Genomic DNA, 18,530 nt, shown 5'->3' with positions numbered 1-18,530 from the left:
ACAGACAGAAAAAGAGAGAGACCCAAAGACAGACACTAGAAAAGGCTAGCCCAGTTTTGAAGAACATAAAAAGGGTAGGATCTTGGAAACTCAGTCTCTGAGCCCGCTGGCCCCCACAGCCTTCTCCGCGTCTAATGAAGCAGCAGTTCCTGAGCCCTCAGCCTAGGATCTGGAGATGACCAGGCACGACAACAGATTCATTAACAAAGCAGGTAAAACACAAATGTGCCGCCAAAAGAGCGTATCTGGAATTTGGCGTGTCCTGCTCTAGTCTCATGACCATGTAGAAAAATGCGAACCAAAACGACAGCAGACAGATGGACTCCCCACTGCCTTGAAACCTCACCCAAAGGGGGTTGAGAATCTTTACCTACAGGGACAGCTCTCCCAAAATGCCAGAGAACTCTGCTTTTGGATCATTAGGATATGCCATCTAAAAAAACTGTGGCAAAATATAAATAAGATAGAATTTACCATTTTCACCATTTCTATGTACAGTTCTGCGGCATTTAGTACGTTCGCACTGTTGCGCAACTGTCACCACCATCATCTTCCCAAAGGGGACTCTGTGCCCACCAGACACTAACTCCCCTTCCCGCCTCCTCCCAGCCCTTTGTAACCGTCATTCCACTTTCTGTCTCCATGAATTTGACTTATAGATACCTAACACAAGTGGAATCACAGAGTATTTGTCTTTTTATATCTGGCTTATTTCACTTAGTATAATGTCTTCAAGTTTCTTCTATGTCGTAGAAGCATGTGTCAGAATTTCCTTCCTTTCTAAGGCTAAATAATATTATTCTGTTGCATGTGTACTACCACATTTTGTTTACCCATTCCTCCACAGATGGATATGAGGGTTAACTGCATCTTTAGGCATAGCGTGCCGTTTTTTTAACGAATGGTTTTCAAAAGGACTTAGAACATATGCCTACTGTATGGAAAAAGGATGAAGAACATTTATATGAGAGTGAAGATTCACAAAGATCTCAAACTAGTGGAGTTCAGATATGGATGAGACTCATAACTGTCCTTCTCTACCCATTCTCCCTTCTTCTGTAGTACTACAATTTGGGGGAATTTTAGATTACATCTCCCAGATTCTCTTGTAACTAAATGTGGTCATATAACTATACTCTGGCCAATTGAACATGAATAAACATTGACAACTGCAATTTCCAAATGCTTTTAAATGGAAGAGGTATGCCTTCTTCTTCCTTCCTCCTCCCCCCGCCGGCAGGAAGGCAGATGCAGTGCAACTGCATCTGCTGCAGATGCAGCAGCCATCCTGGGCCATGAGATGANGGGGAATTTTAGATTACATCTCCCAGATTCTCTTGTAACTAAATGTGGTCATATAACTATACTCTGGCCAATTGAACATGAATAAACATTGACAACTGCAATTTCCAAATGCTTTTAAATGGAAGAGGTATGCCTTCTTCTTCCTTCCTCCTCCCCCCGCCGGCAGGAAGGCAGATGCAGCAGCCATCCTGGGCCATGAGATGAAAGCCACGTGTTGAGGCAGGAGGAGCAACAAGACATACGGAGTGCACGTTCCCAGCCCATGAAGATGACATGTATAATCTGGGTCACTTATTCTCAGATGACTAAGTCACTACTATTTTGGGTCGCACCACTATAACATCAAACCAATATACAAACTAGTATTTCAGTCAACACTGAACTAACCTAAGAAGTAAAATAATGTTTTTGTTTGTCTGTTACTATGTCATCCAGATACAGCTAGGGGGATTTTCCCCAAATTTGTGGAGTACATTTTATAATCTGACCTTAAATAGAGACCACATGGCATACCCAAAATTCCCTTGTAAGGGGACAGCTCGCAAAAGCTGAAGTCATCCTCCAGAGAAACAGCATATAGTTTCCACATGACGTGCCCACCTCTGTGTATCCAACTCTGGGGCAGCAACAGCAGAGGCTAAGATATTTAATGGTCAGACCTTCTTTGGAAAAAACTGGGTTGGCCAGCTAGTGCTGAAGGCATTCAGGTTGAGTAAGTACTATTGGTAAATGAATTAGAGACAGTCTCCTACTGGACAATAAAAAGGTTCCATGAAAATAAAGTATGGGCATTAAAAAACTTTCCCTCCTTAAATAAGATAAAACAGTTTGGTGAAAAATGACGTTCCCAAGGCAAAACTGTAGAGACAATAAAAAAAATCAATGATTGTCAGGTAGAGGGAGAGGGAGAGATGAATAGGCAAAGCACAGAGGAATTTTAGGCCAGTCTACACACTCTGTACTATTATAATGATGGGTATACACCATGACCCCCTTATAGAATATACAACACCAAGAGTGAACTCTAAGGTAAATTACGGACTTTGAGTGATTATGATGTGTCAGTGTAGGTTTGTCCTTGGTAAAAAGCGTTCCATCCTGGTGAGCAATGTTGATAATGGGGAAGGCTATGCATGAGTAGGGGCAGGGGATCTATGGGAAATCTCTGTACTTTCCTCATGAATTTGTTGTAACCCTAAATTTCCTCTCAAGAAAATTTTTTAAAAATTTAAATATAATAATGATATTTCTACCTCTATCTACTGAGCAGGTCTTAGAAATGATGCAACCAATGAGAAGTAATCCCTCATCTTTGAAAACAGGACTCTCTGAGAGGACGGAGTTCTGGACCCAAGGTGGAAGTGAACTGCAGCCCCAACCCAATCAATCCCTTTGGGGTTCCCTCTACAGGAGCCGTGGTGAAAGCCCAGTAGAGTTCAGAAGGGGCATTCTCAGCCATGTCCATCTCAGGAGAATGTTGGACCATAAGAGTGCCTTGCCTTGGATGGCCAGGGGTGGGAGAACAAGAGGAACGGTACCTCTTTCTTTACCCATTGCATCCAATATGGGCTTACTTCTACCAACTCCCACAAGTCCCCGTCATCTTGTTTTCCTAGCTGACTCAAGTATCTTCTAGAACAACCTCCTCTCCAGGCCCCTGAACAGTTCGTATGCCTTGGACCTAAGCTCCTTAGCCTCACTAGTTCAGAAATGCATTTTTTTGATGCTACACGAGGCTAGTTCCTACTCAAACTCACTTCCCATCCGCCTTCTCAAGCCTACCTCTCAAGCTAACCTTTATCTCTTCAAGTAGATTTTTATGATCAGTTTCTTTAAAGGGCCCTGCTCTTATTTTATTGATAGCAAACCTCCCTGCACAAACCAATATTATTGTGCTGTGACCCATGGGCTAACGTGTGGATGTCACAGGAGGCCTTTGCACCTCTGCCCTGCAGCTGGGCAGCTCTTGTTCCACATCCTTTCTCTAATGAGTTCAGAAAACGACCTCATGTCATTAGAAGTCAAGTGGAGAGGGTGAGCCACATCACTGGGTCACCCACTCTTGGATCACACTCACCAGAAAGGGAGTATGTAGGATTCCTGTCTTAAGGGCCAAGAGAGCCTAGGCACCTTTCCAGGCCTTTCTACTGACTTGCATAGAAGCCAGAGATGGCAAGGGACCCTGGACATGAGCCTGTGGTGGTGCCATAGCAGTGGTTCCAGGCCAGTGGGTGGGCGCCCTGGGGCCTCTACTGACCTCTGAGGAAGTAGGGAGGTAAGTGTCAGTTGGGCACAGGAAGGGACATCACTCTGTGTTGGTGGAACTCTGCCTCAGAATGGGGGGTTCTCTCTCCTGAGGAGACCTTTCCACTACTCTCTCCCTCCCTTTCTCTGAAAGCCCTCTTCCCTCTCCAGAGCACAATGGAGAGAACCATTTTAATTCCTCTTAAAAAAAAAAAAAAAAGCACCATGCACCCTGCTGGAGAGCAATAGGAGAGAGAGGCTTTCCGCTCTAAATGGTCCCACCTCAGGGCCACACTGGCACACAAGTTTGCAAGCTGGGAAGGGCAATATTAAAATTAATAATAATTATCAGTAATACTTTATTTTCTCCCAATTTAAACCTGAATTCTACATCTTTCTTGACTTCCTCTAGGGTCCACTGGCCAGGTTCCCCCTGGGGACGTTTGGAGACTCCCCAGAAGTCCTTCAAGCCTTTCTCTCCCCTACTCCCCCTGAAAACACAGCTCCTGATTGCCCCACAGCCTGCTGGGCAGTCAGGACAGGAAGCCCCTCTGCCTTGTAAACATGGTGTTGCAAACAGTCACTTCCCCAGGCTCCCATAAAGCAGAGGTCACAGCCTGGGAGTGGCTTGCCTGGGGACAGTTCCCCAGGTCTCCCACTGGTCAGACTTAGAGAACAGCTCATCTTAAATCTGACTGACCTGCAGGGGTGGGAAGAAGAGTTCCAAGGAGTGGAGGCTCAGGTTCTGCAGTCTGCCAGGGGCTCACAGGGACTGAAGCAGCTCAGAGGAGGACACCTGCTTTGCCCATACTGGAGAGCAAAGACATATGGTTTTGGCCCTTAGGATGCCCATAGAAGGCCCTTTGGAGGTACCTGCAAGGTGCAGTCCTTGAGGGGGAGGATGACTGAACCCCACTGAGATCACAGATGGGGGACAGCCCAGCCGCCAGATCAGCAGCTATCCTAGGCGGAGGCACAGGTCTCCTAGGAACAGGCTGCGGACCAGCAGTCTTCCACACACCCAACACTGGCAATTCCAGGCACTGGGAGGTGAGTGCTGAACAAGGTAGTCGGGAAGTTTTCCCATCAGGGGAAAAATGGGAGAGGTCAGAACACACATTAGGTCTTAGGAGAAGGAATCAGGCAATCTGGCTGGAGGACAGGGCGAGAATTCATGGAGAAGACTCAACGAGCAGCACTCACCTCTGAAACTTGAATAGAAGATGAAGGACTTTGGACTTTCCCTATGAAGTGGGATGGCATTGGATGTTTCCAAACATGATGAAGGAGTTTTCGTAAGAAAAATCTCCTGGTGAAGCAAGAAAGAGACTGTGGCCCATAAGGCACCATGAGAGGCATGCAGTGACAAAAGCTGAATTAGATAGCAGAGAGAACGATGGGGAAGTGAGAGAAGCAAGAGCCCCAGGGAAAGGAAGCGCCATCGAAACTGAGGGAAGGAGACTTGACTTGGGGTGGTGAGCACACAATACACAGATGACGTATTATGAAATTGTACCCCTGAGACCTGTATAATGTTACTTACTGATGTTACTGCACTAAATTTATTCTTTTTAAAAACTGGCTGTATAGTGGCTATAGTAGAGAGCAGGAAGATGGAGGGAAGACTCAGAGATGACTCTAAGCTTTCAAAACCGGGAGAAAAACAGGAAAGTCTGCAGAGGAAGCCTGTTTTGTGGATGAAGAGCTGGGCTTTGGACACGCATGGAAGATGATCTGGACTGGGAGGAAAGGGCTGGGGTGAGGGACACAGCTCACTGGGGATGGCAAGAACTGGAGTCGAAGTGGGAAGTATAAAGGCTCCAGGTGAACGTGTTGGGCATCAAATGCTATAGAAACTTCAGAGATGCAGGTTGGGAGGAGGCTGTTGGACTTTGCCATTACAAAGCCACCAGGGACCTTAGAAGAAGCCACCCAATAGAGAAGCATTGGAAGCACAGGGCAGTAGAAGGCATGGTGCCACTCCAGTCTGAGGACGGGTTTGTTGTCTCCTGGAGTCCTGCCATGAGGTGGGCCCTGAGAGAGAAGCAGGTCCCCTCTCTGCTCAGCCCCTCAGAGAAGCTCCCTCTCTTGAAGAGCAGACTTTGAAAACTGAGCAGTGGATGTCAGAGCAGTAGAGCCCATTAGATCCAGGAGGGAACAGGCTCAAGAGGACAAGGAGGTAGGCAGGGGCAGCTTGGACTAGAGGTCACATCTCCTATTCCCATTCTGTAGTCTGGACATCCCACCACAGCCCTTTGTTTTCTCTAAAGCACAATAGCAGGCCAAGGGAAGCTCTCTGAGCTTTTAGCTTTCTCTAGGTGTCACTGTAGAAGTGAATGCAAAACGCAAAAGCCTATGAAACATTGGCTTGAAAACCCCATGAACAAGAGGCCATTAATTCCCAGCTTAACCTACAGGTTGGGTAGGTTGGCCCTGAGAAGCTACCTTGTTCAGCCACAGAGGAAGGTGATTCCGAAGTGGAGATTAATTAGTTTATTTCATCAGGTGTCAGAAGGAGCCAAGAACAAGAGACCCCAAGAACAGCCTGTGCTCCATAACAGCATAGGATGTGGGCAAGGGTCCCCGTGTTCAGTGATGGCGCCAGGGTCTTTCTCCACAGGTACCTACAATTTTCCTAACCACCGAGGTACCCCTGCTCTGGGGGAACAGGCTGTGACACTATGGGATTTGTGAGGGAACTTCCCAGCTTTGGGATTTGTTTATTCAAGGTCAGTGAACTTAAATTCAAATTTCGTTCTCAGAACAACCAATTTTTATACAACCAGTCAGGCACAGCTGGTATGATTTGGAGAACTAGATACCAGACTCTTAAAAATGGAGTGATCTTGGTCTTCATTCTCACAGCTATTATTTCCACACATGACATGTATTTTCCCTGAATACTTCCCCCTACAGGGAACTCACGACCACAAGGCCACCTATTTCACTGTTGCTCTGCTCTGGATTTCTCCAAGACCTTCTTTGCAGCCAGCTGACATCTATTTCTTCACAATTTCTCTCCCTTAGTCCCTTTCCTTCTGAAGAGAGACCTGTACAGAACAGGTCTAGCCCTTTTCCAAAGGATGGCGCCCTTCAGACATCTGAAGAGAGAGAGAGTACTTCTCCTCATGTCCTCTTCTTGGAGGGAAACACCTCTACTTCTTTAATCATTTGGTGCTGTGGCACCAGCATCTTGGTTCCCTTCCTCTGGGTGTGAAGTGGTTTATCAGCATCCCCACCAAGTGCAGCACGGGCAGCTGACCTGCACTCCACATGGCTCTAAGCAGCTCGGCGAGGAAATGGACCACGAGTCAAAGATGGCTCTCAGGTGCCGGTTCCAGAGCACTGAGGTGATGGGGTGTGCCTGGGAGAACTGAGGAGGCCAGGAGAGAAGAGGGAGTCTGCGGGAGTAGGAAACCCAGAACCTGGCAGCAGAGGACCTAAAGACCAGAGCTATTCTCCCAACTTTAAAGAAATGGATCACTCCCCTGCAAGGGTTCAGGAGAAAAATAAACGTCTCCAAACCACTTTGCAAAGCCAGAGCATCGAAACCTGGTAACAGGAGGACAGGAGAGGAAAACAGAGGCTGGCCTTACTTGTGAGTCTTGAGGTAAAAACCCTACAAAGACCCACAGCAGATCAAATCCAATTGTATTAAAAAATAAAACACCGTGATCAAATGGAGTTTGTTCCAGAAGTGCAAGAAGGGTTCAAAATAAGGAAGGTGAAATACTGTGTCACATAAATATAATCTCAAGGTGAAAGAATACAAAAATTTCGTAGTAGATGCCTAGAGAAGTATTTGACAAACTTAACTTCCGTTCTTGCTTTTTAAAATCCTTAGACATGAAGAATTGAAGTGAACATGCTTCACACATGGATCCTGACTTCAAGGCACCAGCTCTCAGGAGCTGTGACCACATCAGAGAAACAAAGCCCCAAGCCAATGCCAGACCCTGGGAACCTGGGGGCGGGGCGGGGGAGGGGGAGTCAAATAACTCTGGCAAAGGAACAGCAGGGGCTGCCTCTGCCTCCTAGATGGTCTCTATCAATGTGAATAGCCGCAAACACACATTTCTCTGACCCTCATTCCTAGCCTTAAGTCTAGTTCTCTGGTTTGGGTGGTGGGGGTGGAGGGGATGGTGGGGAGGTGGGTGGGTGAGGAGGTGAGGACAGAGGGTTTCTTGTAAGGACACCAGCAGCAAAAGCAATGCTCTTTAGTTAACTTGGGAATGGGCTGAACTCAAGACTTGATGAGAAATTCAGAAAGCGTCCACGTGCACCACGGTGGCTCAGTGAGTGGTCAGGGAACTCAGTGCCTGCAGCTGCCTGGAGATCTCCAGTGAATCACCAGGGGCCTCCTCTGCAGGCTGCAGCTTCCCATTACCCACCATCACTCCCCGCCTGCCTCTGACTCAACAGCTGGGGCTTACTCAAAGAGACCCGTGCAGAGAGTCCTGTTTTCTGGGGGTTATTAAACTGGGTTACTGGGTGGACACAAGGTCTCAGAAGACCTTTACCCTCAAAGTTTTACCCAAAACTTTGAGACACACTCTCACACACCTGCGTGTGCTTTTTGGAGACAGAGGAAGAAGATGTGTCACTTTTATTAGTTTTTCAAAGGGGCCCATTATCTAGAGAGAGTTTGCAATTCACCTTTAGGAGCTGTTAAGTATATCTGTGATCTAATAAACCCAGAAAATGCAAAGAGAAGGCAGGTCGCCTCAGCCAGGCTGCATGGAAGCAGCTGTGTGATTTACCTGACAAGAGTCAGAACCACCAAGCCATTCAGGAGCAAACGCTCAGACCCCAAACCCAGAGATACATCTGCAAAGACTTCGTGGTTCTGGGGCAACAACTTTGGATTAAGAAGAAGGACATGGGGACCGAACAGGCGACTTCATCGGTGGTACAGAAAAGCAGCGTTTCTCAACCCTGAGAGAAGAGCAGCTCCAGGGGTGAACATGAGGAAGGCCCAGCAAACGAGGCGATAGTTTTCTGAGCATGGGGCGCCCCTGGCTGTTGATGGCCAGCATGAGCACGCGCGTCCAGGGAGACTCCTGCTCGGAGCCACTGGTGGCGGCACTGGTGAAGACCCATAAAAGAAAAAGGGAGACACCCTGTAATACTGTTACAGGGCTAAGCCAGACTTTGGGGTTTGAGGGTGGCTGGGAGGAAGGGGCAGCAGGGGATGTGCCTCCCGGTCCATGCCAGACACTGGGTGAGGTTTCGTACTTGCCAGCAGTCATCTCCTCTGATTCTCACAGGACAGGAAGTCTGCATAAACCGAGATGTTAAAGGGGTACCTCAGATGACGTACCCAAAGAACACTTAGCACATGTCTGCTCGATGTTAGGTTTTATTATTATTATTAGTGTTACTATTCTCTTTATTTCATACCTCAAGTCTCCACTCAAATATGGCTTCTCTAGGGAAGACTTTCCTTAACACCCAAACTATATTGGTCTTCCTTTACATAATCTCACAGGAGCTCATAATTCTTAAGATTGTAATTGGGCGATATATGTGTCTGGTATCTTGTCTGATGGACAGTAATTTCCATGAGGACATTACATGTCTTGCTGGGGACCTGAGGCCGGCACACAGAAGGGGCTCCGTGTTGAAATGCTGAACCAGTGTGCAAGATGCCAGAGGTTAGGAAGGGGTCACAGAAAGCAACTGGTGCCTCACTGCCATACAGATGGGCAAACTGACATCCAGAGGGACATACAGACTTACTCACCCACGGTCACACGGCTAGGAGAGAAGGACTCAAACAGAAACAAAAATCCCTAACACCATGGAAGGCAGAGGCCTGGAAGCCACCCTCAGCCCTCAGACCCAAGACCTGCTCCCCACAAGGAAACCACACAGGCTTATTTGCCTAGATCAACAACTGCAGCAAGAAGACTCTCGAGGACATGAAAATGAAAAGCACACCACTCCCTCCTGCCCCCACCCTCCTGCCCCCCACACTGTCCTGTGTTCAGGCAGCTTCCACTGTTAATGTGTGTGGACTTCTTGCCCATGAGACCCTAGAGAGTTTCATGGTGACAGTTTAACAGCCACACTGAGCATCAGGTGGCTCTGGTGAGCAAGCCACCAAGTCACTGGCCAGACCCTACAGAGCAGGGCGGTCAGTGCTCTGGTAGGAGGCCATAACAGGCATGGCAAGGACAGAAGGGGGGGCATTTGGTGCTGTGGAGTGAGGAAGGGGTTGGGGAAGACTCCAAAGATGATGATGTTTGAGCTGGGCATCCAAGGATGAATTCATGGTCTACCAGGCAGGTCGAGGAAGTGAAGGGCAATGGAGGGAGAAGGAATAGCATGAGCAAAGGCCCATAGTTTTGTCTGTGCTTCAGAGGACAAAGTACGTGGGTGCCTTGCTAGTCGTGCTGGGGGTATCAGCCTTCTCCAGAGGGCAGTGCCAACTCCACAGGGTTTGCAGTTGAAAAGCAACTTGCTCCAGTTGGTTGTCTTACATCACTATGGCAGCCGGAGAGTGGCTGGACTGGGAGTGGGGGGAAGCTGGAGGCAGGAATCTCCCACTGAAGCTGAACTCTAAAGCCCAAAGCCTAGTACCCAAATTGGTAACTCAGTAGGCTCAAGAAGGACCCAGTGTCTGCTTTATGCCACCAACGTCACCCACTTCTTCCAATTCATTGCCCTCACCCTTCTATTGGGTGCACCTTGCTGCAGCAATATCTCACTTATCCAGAAGTCCTGAACTGATGACCCCAACTGTCCAGAACCTAGCTGCTAGCCTGGAAGGAGACAGAAAAGACCATGGACAACCATGTTTATGCCCCAAATGTCATGCCCTACAGGGTATGCACATCACATCCAAGGGCACATGCAGGGTGCCACTCAAGCTTAATTATCTCTGGTAAGAGTAGATGCCAGCCAGAGTCAGCCCAGCTGCACCACTCTCTAACCATGTGGCCTTGGCCCTCAGTGTCCTCATGAATAAAATGGGGGCAACAGTTGTGGCTACTTCAGAGTGTGGCTGTGAAGAGTAAAGAATATGAAATACTGGGAGAAAGGCAGAAAATGTATCCTGAACAGACCCAAGATACAAAAGGGAAAGGCAGGTGGAACCATACGATATTTTCAAGAACTTATTAAACCAGGCACAATGTGCTACATTTATAAATGCAAGCAATATGTTTTACAAAGATTACCTTTAAAACTCGACATGTTGAAAAGTTTTGGTGTTTAGAAGGTGGAACTACTGGAAAATTTAATGTATGCAGATTTACCTACAGAAATGACAATTCTTTGTGTACCTGCGTACATCTAAAGTGTCCCTCAAAATCTGTAAAACATTGTATTTAACAGAACCTAAAATGCCATCGACTGTAAGACGCATCATTATTTTGTGTGCTAGTAAGAAAGAAACATTGCTATCTATTACAATGGTAAGATGCCATAGATGATAAGATGAATCTTGATTTCAGAGTTGTTAAAATGTGAAAGTATGTCCACCTTCAAGTCAATGGAAATCTGAATACGCAGTATGTTTGCTGTGTCTCTTCTACCTCTTGGGCAGAAGTAAGATATAATCTTTCCTTCACCTAGTACCCTACCTTCATCTATGCCAGACACTCAAAAATTGACCATAAAACGTCTCCTTGGGTCTCCCGCTGATCACTCTATCTTGCCCCTCCAGCAGCTTCCTCTCTCAAGAAGCAGAGACGTTTTCAGCCAAATGTCCTCAGATGCATAGGGTGCCACGGAGCCCACAGCTCAGCCCCTTGGGTGAGCCACCTTGAACCAAGGCCAAGTTTGCCCAGCTTGAGCTCAACTGAACTCAACCTGGGGCCTCTAGCTCTAGGTTGCCCAGGCAAAAAAAGCCTACTGGCTGTCCTCTCTTCCCAGCTCTCAGTCAGTAGGCCCCTGATCAACCACTGCCCTGGGAGTGTGTGGTGGCCTCTGACAGCTGGCCAGCGCAGCCTTCACTGTGGAGCCTTCTCGTCATTACCACTCCAGTAACCCCAAATGCACTTGTGCCCAGTACTGCCTAGTATTTTTGGAAGAAACAAAAGGAGGGAGAGACAATGAGTAGGCAGCGGAGGCAGGGGTGGCCACCTCCATTGGAGTTTGGTGAGAGAAGATATTAATCACACCCCTACCCCAAGCTAGAGATAAGGGGGAAGAATTTCTTAAAACCCCAATGAGGCCTAGCACACAAAGGCCCCAAGCCTTCCTCCCCCACAGTCCTGTGCAGTTGCTGTTAGAGCCCATTTTACAGACAGGGAAATGGACTGGGAGAGGGAGCCGTAAGATGCTCAAGGTCGCACAGCTGGGCCTAGCTAGAACTCAGGTGTTTTTCACAGTCACAGAGAGTCCCCAAGTAATGGTTCCAGCATCATCATTTAAGGAGCGTATTCCAATTTTAGAATACTATGGACTCCAGGCCCTTCTCCTGGAGAGCTGCAGTGTAGTGTGGGGACCTGGAGAAGGTGTTTTAGCAAGCTCTGGAAACTTGTTCCTTTCCAGGTGGTCCAAGACCAGGAGGAAAGAAAGTGTGAATGGAAAGAATCGGCGCCCATGGGGGGAGGGGAGAGAAGAGCAATCCAGAAGGCCCCTTTGAGGCGGACCTGGCCTACTTTTTGTCCTCATTGTGCCTAAACCCACCCCTCCTCTCTGCACAGGGGCTTGTTAACTCACCAGATACCACATCCTGCTGCTTTCATCTCTCTTTCCTTTTCCCTCTGAATAATCTCCTTCCTCCTACGGACCTGAACTTCTTGCTTATTTACCCCAGGACTGGGATGGGCCAGCCTGCATGCGCAGGCGCAAACTTCAGAGTCACGCAAGGTACATCCAGGTTGTAAACACAAATCCACACTCTGACAGTGCTAAATGTGCACCTGTATAGAAAAGCAGCCACTGTCTGGGGGCCCATGCTTGCGAGCAGGGGCAGGCTGTGGCAGGCACTCTCACGACTCCCAGGTCCTGATGGCAAAGGACCGCCGAGGCCAATGCTCCACGAGAGAGTTCCCGGGTGGAGAAGTGAGACCCCTGGTCTCCAATACACGCAGCGGCCTGGGTAGACATCAGGAAGCCTCGGACACACTTGGACCGCACAAAGGCAGGCGATTCAGCAGTGGCCACCCAGACAACGACAGACGGTCCCTGGAACGCCCCTTCTGTCTCCGAGGTTATTGGAAACACTGGTGTGAGGACCCTGTGCCCTGGCATCGGCTCCTGTCCACGGAGCCGTAGGAGAGCAGGACCAGTTCAGCCTTCCCGCTGCGGCCGCTGCTCTCAGAGCCCACTGCTCCCCGACTGTCACCCGCCCGCTCCAGCTCCGCCTAAGTCCCACCTAGTGTCCTCGGCGCCTCCGTGCCTCGGCCGCTGGGCTACATACCTGCAGTCCCCGCCGGGCTCCAAGCCCCTCTCCAGTGACGACTCCCTGCGATTCGGAGTATGGTCCGAACCACCTTACCGGGCTGGAATCGCGAGGCTGGTCCCAGCATCTGCCCAGGATCCGCTCCTACGGTGGGCCGGGGGCGGGGCCACACCACGGAGGCGGGGTTTGCTCTGGGGCGGGGTCTGGGAGAGGCAGGCCGCCCAGCGGGCCTCTCACGCCACCTGGTGGCCGGGCAGTGTGTGCGAGATACTGTTACAGTCCGGGTATCCTCCGAGTACCGCGCACAGCTTCAGAGAAGTAACCCTCAGCTCTGAGCCCAGCTGCCCTCGGAAGGAACTGGCCCTGACAGGTGGGCGGCCACGGTTGGAAGGGTGCCAGTACCAACCACCAGCGACTCCCAGGAATAATGTGCGGTTCCAGCAGGGGAGCGGAAGCGCGGTTTTGGCCCCGGCAGGAGAGGTAGGCGGAGCGGGAGAGAGGCTTGGGGTGGGGGCTTCGGGGAAGGAGGAGAAAGGGGAAGCTCCTAAGAGCTGCTTCCGTCTCTCATTGCGACCCAGTGCCCCACTTCCTTTTACTACTTCTATTTTCTTTCGGGGCTCTTAACACTTAAAATGCACGACTTATGTGCAGACAGGCGCCTTCACCCTCACCTCAGTCTGCAGAAACCTTCCTTGGAGTACCAGCCAATCCAGACTTTCAGCACTGCTGTCCCAGCCTCTGGCCTGACTTCCCCACCTAACCTCTCCCAGTGGCTGTCACTTCATCCATTTCTCAGCCCCTGGTCGGGGAGAGGGGTCTTCTCCAGAGTCAAGGCCCTCTTTTTGTCTCCCCTTTCTCCTCACAGACAACGCAGCGGATGTTGTTTACCAAGAGCTGGGTCACAGAATCCTGGAATCAAAGCACATCCCTGTGTCTCAGTTCCCTCATTTACAAAATGGGGATGAAGAAAGTTGGCTGCCGTGCAAGCAGCTCTCGCAATGAAAGAATAGCACTGCATTTCAGAGCCAACAAACGGCAAGGCTGAAATTTTCACTTCCACTATTGAATAAGACTCTGTGTCACAATATCTGTTAGAGGCGTTCAAAATCCGCCACAAGGTTGTACGTTATTGTTGGTCAAAAGCCACAGCCCTACCTGAGGCTTTGAGAGATGTGAACACCAATGACTTTTCTTGTCCCTGGCTCCCTAAATACCAAGAAAAAGCAACTTCCTCAAAGGCACAAAAACAGAAAGTACCCTTGGGTGAATGCAGAGGACTGGTTCCAGCCTGTCTGGCAAGAGGTAGTAAGGGGCTCAGAACCACCTAATACTCTCCTCATTCACCACTGAGCACCGCCCCCCCCCCACCGACCTCGCACCACCATTTTACAAATAAGGAACCAGAGCCACGAAAGACCGTGAGAGGACATGCCTAAGGTCAGACGATTTCGTGAGAGTGGGTGAAGGCTCTAGTCTCCCTGGCCCCTACCTTTTCACCATGAGAAGAAGAGGGGCAGAAGGAGGTAGCCCAGAGGTGTCCGAAGTAGAAGGAAGGAGGAGAAGTGCTCTGGAAGGAGGGATAGAGTAGTAAGCGTGACACAGCTGAACTGGACTGACATATGGGATGATGAGATCACTTTGTAAGCTAAAGAGAATGCTAGGGAGGTTATGGCATCTGTGACTTCCTCCCTGTCCTTGGTATTTCTAAAACTGAAGATGGAGGAAAGCTGAAGCAGAGTTGCCCCTAGAGGTCACTCCCTTTGAGGGAGCTGAATATCCCGTGAAGCTCACTTAGGCCCATCCTGCATCCCCTCAGAGGTGGGCATTCTCTTCTCCACCAGCAGGAGTGACCCACAGTTGAACTTTCATGTTATCCCTCCCTCCACCCTCGCCCTCCCACCCCCACATAGCTCCACCTGTTTCTCCTTGTCCCACAAGGCAGACCACCAACCAGGAGATCTGATCAACACCTGACACCTGTTGGCCAAAACTTAGAACTACAGCCACCGGGGCACCTTCGACTCCCACTTCCCCAAAGAAGGGGCTGGTGCCTCAATGCGCCTGTCACTCATGTGACACCTGATTTTGTATCGCTTTGTACAGCTCTGTTGTTACTTCTTTTAAAAATATGTCTATTTGCTATCTCTCTCCTGCCTTTTGCTGCCTTACGTTTTCAAACACAAGTTACGTCTCCACTTCCTCATCTTACATTTATTTTAATGCTCTGAAAATATGATGAAGGAAACCTCAAATGCCAAATCCAATGGCCTCATTTCCTTACCTCACTGTAGCATTTGATACTACCTTTCCTTGAGAATTACCCACCTTGACTTCTTCTCTGGCTAATATTTCTGTTTTCATTTTCTGGCTTCATTTTCTTCATCATTTCTTAAATATTAGAATATATGGGGTTTTATTGGAGGCTGCTTCTCTTATACCTGGACACTCCGGTCCCTTCCCATCACACGGATCCCTTCCAAATCTATAGCCCAGGCTTCTTTCCTGAGCTCAAGATCTAGCATTCCAAGTGCTGACTGCACATCCAAGTCTGGAGAGCCCAAAGGCAGCTTAGCCACTCCGTGTCCTGAAATGAGCTTCTCATGTTTCCCTAAACGTCTCCTCTTGCCTTCCCTATCTCAGTGAACATCTTCACACTCTGCCAGCTTCAAAACTAGAAACCTCACTATACAGATAACACACCCAGAGTATGTAAAGAACCCCTACAGCTCGAACATAAACAGACACTCTAATTTTAAAATGGACAAAAGTCTTGAACAAATGGTTTATAAAAGAAAACTTACAAAGAGCCGATAAGTGCATGAAAAGGTGTTCAACATCATTAATCATTGGGGAAACTTAAATTAAAACCACGAAGTATCACTTTACAGCCATCAGAATAGCTAAAATTAAAGTCGACAACACCAGACGTTGTTAAGGATGTGGAGCTACTAGGACTCATGCACATTGCTCATAGCAGGATGACATGATGTCGCTACTTTGGAAAACCGATTGGCAGCATCTAATAAAATTGAATATACACCTTCCTCTGGCCCAGTAGTTCCACTTTTAGAAATATATCCAAGTTAATGAATGTATGTGTTCACACAGAAACATATATGTGAATGATTATACCAGCTTTATTTATAATAGCCCAACACTAGAAACAACCCAAATATCTATTAATAGTGAAACAGATAAAAACAACTGTGGTACACAGGGTGGGGCAAAAAGTGGTTTGCAGTTGTAAGTACACAAAACAGCATTTATTATTGTATTATTATCATTTACTATTATTTCCCATATGGACAACTGTAAATCTACTTTAACAATTTTTTAACTGATTGATTTGAGAGAGAAAGAGAGAAACATCACTTTGTTGTTTTACTTATTTATGCATTCATTGGTTGATTCTTGTATGTGCCCTGACTGGGGATTGAACCTGCAACACTGGTGTATCAGGACAATGCTCTGACCAACTGAGCTACCTGGTCATGGCTGTAAACCTTCTTTGGCCCCACCCTGTATTATACAAGAGAATGCTACTCAGCAATAAAAAGGAATAAGTTACTGATACATGTATCAACATAGATGGACTTCACAAACATTTTGTTGAGACAAAGAAGCAAGACGCAAAAGAAATTATACTGCATGGTTTCATTTATATGAAGTTCCAGAGCAGTTTAATCTATAGCGACAATGTCAGTATGGTGGCTGTCTTGGGGCAGGGAGTAGTTTGTCTGGAAAGGGGACACGAGTGAACTTTCTGGGGAGGTAGGTAAGCTTTTATCTTGATCTGGGTAGTGGTCACACACAGTGTGTACATTTGAAAAAGTTATTGAGATGTTCACTTAAGAGTTTCATTTTCCACTCTTTGTAAATATCATCTCAGTGCATAAAACATATGGGAAGGAATGTTCGTGCTGCGCTTGTGTACCTTCGTGTCCTTCCTCACTCTGATCCCTCCACTGACAATGCCTTTCTCCATTTATTTCCAGGACTAATTACTGTGCATCCATGGTGACCAGCAGGACCCCCTCAACTGTTACTGCTAGAAAAACACAGATTCTCTCTGGAAACATGAACAAACACAGGGGTTAAAAAAGGAAAACACAAGAAGATTCAGAATTTCAAAAACAGGCATATGATCAGAGAAAATTAGTATTCTTTAAAACTAAATTTCCATAAATTGAGAATTTTTTAAGGAAATATTTCTCCCATGTGTTTTCAATGATGCTTGGGAAGATACCACATTTATAAAGGTAGCGGACTAAATTACTATTTTTTATTTTATTTTTTCCATCACCATTTATCCCAGCATACCCTCTTCCACTTCCACTCACTCAACTGAATTATTTTTTAAAAATACAAGCTAAGATTAGGAAACAGTTTTGAATTGCTGAATTTTAAGATCAGTAGAGAAAGTAAACAGCACATTGGGAATTGAAGAAAGCTAAATATGTGGATTAAAAGCTTGAAAATTCAGCTCTAATTTAGAGAAGAAAAGATAAAGGATTAAAACTGTGAGAGAAAAGATGAACTGTGACCTTAGAGTACAGAGATGTAACGTATCATAATAATTCCACAGGGAGAGAGGGAAAAATTAAACTGTGTGCCAGAAGAAATTTTTTCCGAACTGGAGAAAGATTTGCATCCTTTACTCAAAATCATAACTTTTCTGATAAAATATAAATTACCAAAAATAACTTTTAAAAAGACACAGTGTCTGAAATTTATAACTTAGCAAAGAAATTCTCTCTTGAGACACTCCAGGCCTTGACAGGTACATGGGTGACTGCTATCCAACTTTAAAGGACAACACTGTGCTATGCTTTTAAAATTAATACTGCAGTATGCCCTGGCTGGTGTGGCTCAGTGGATTGAGCACTGGCCTGCGTACCAAAGGGTCACTGGTTTGATTCCAGGTCAGATCGCACACCTGGGTTGCAGGCCAGGTCCCTTGTTGGGATGCAAGAGGCAACTGATCAGTGTTTCTCTCTCACATATTGATGTTTCTCTCCCTCCCTTCCTCCTTCTTTTTTTTTGTTTGTAATTTATGTTTTACTTAAGAATTCTGCCAACTTTCATTATTTCACAAAAATGGAACAAAGAATAAAGGTAAGCATAGCCCTTTTGACTTCACTTACTGACAAGTTGCTGACTACTGGATAGACGATCTCTATTGTGATGACACTCCTTATTCACTAGAGCAGAGATTTTTCATAGAGTTACATTCTGAACATGTGAGCTATTATACATAATTACAAAAGCGGGTCAACTCCAGTCTCATCAGTAGGAGCAAATAGCAGGGGCCACTGTGGCGCAGCCATACGCGTTTAAAGTTCTGTCCATCACAGGTCTGTATTCCAGTGAGACCTTCCCAGTCTGGATATCAACACAGGAAAGGGTGTGCTTCCTCCAGTGCTGCTCAGATGGCTTCTTCTGCTGCCCCTGAGTGGGCTTCGAATAGTCATACTCATCAATCTGCACCAGATGCAGGGAAAGGGAGAACCATGACGTGCTAGCCACCAGCCTCCATAGTTACTGGTAAGCCTCCCTCTGTCTCTAACGATAAATAAATGAAATCTTTTTAAAAATTATCGCCCTGGCTGGTGTAGCTCAATGGATT

At 47.3% G+C, this 18,530-nt stretch overlaps 2 protein-coding genes across 7 annotated transcripts in view; one reads left to right on the top strand and one right to left on the bottom strand.

The window, feature by feature from the left end:
- The window catches only part of PIK3R5 (phosphoinositide-3-kinase regulatory subunit 5), a 66,650-nt gene extending 53,642 nt beyond the window's left edge, over nt 1-13,008 (bottom strand). For 4 of the 6 annotated variants that reach the window (XM_037028176.1, XM_037028179.1, XM_037028181.1 and 1 more), the window contains exon 1: nt 12,923-13,008. The gene's annotated coding sequence lies outside the window, so the exon portion shown is untranslated. Of the gene's footprint in view, nt 1-4,752; nt 4,909-12,219; nt 12,338-12,922 lie in introns of those variants that run through there. The other 2 variants (XM_037028177.1, XM_037028178.1) reach the window with 2 other exon arrangements.
- LOC118974651 (uncharacterized) lies at nt 8,584-15,009 on the top strand. The gene is made up of 3 exons (XM_037028169.1): nt 8,584-8,671; nt 12,570-13,384; nt 14,843-15,009. The coding sequence occupies exons 1-3, from the start codon at nt 8,584-8,586 to the stop codon at nt 14,876-14,878; spliced, it is 939 nt and encodes a 312-aa protein (XP_036884064.1). The 3' UTR covers nt 14,879-15,009.
- Nucleotides 15,010-18,530: the final 3,521 nt, after the last annotated feature.

This window comes from Sturnira hondurensis, unplaced genomic scaffold, assembly GCF_014824575.4.
Source record: "Sturnira hondurensis isolate 20B ecotype Veracruz unplaced genomic scaffold, ASM1482457v3 Scaffold0019835, whole genome shotgun sequence".
NCBI classification, from domain to species: Eukaryota; Metazoa; Chordata; class Mammalia; order Chiroptera; family Phyllostomidae; genus Sturnira; species Sturnira hondurensis.
Note: the sequence above shows the minus strand (reverse complement) of the source record. Positions and strands in the feature narration are given on the sequence as shown.

Excerpts from the sequence above, each read along its gene's own strand:
- LOC118974651 (XM_037028169.1), top strand. The coding sequence starts at position 8,584 with ATGAGCACGCGCGTCCAGGGAGACTCCTGCTCGGAGCCACTGGTGGCG. Across the intron at positions 8,672-12,569 it reads AAGAAAAAGGGAGACACCCT|ACCCCTGGTCTCCAATACAC; the intron begins GTAATACTGTTA and ends TGGAGAAGTGAG. Across the intron at positions 13,385-14,842 it reads TTTTGGCCCCGGCAGGAGAG|GCAGACCACCAACCAGGAGA; the intron begins GTAGGCGGAGCG and ends TTGTCCCACAAG.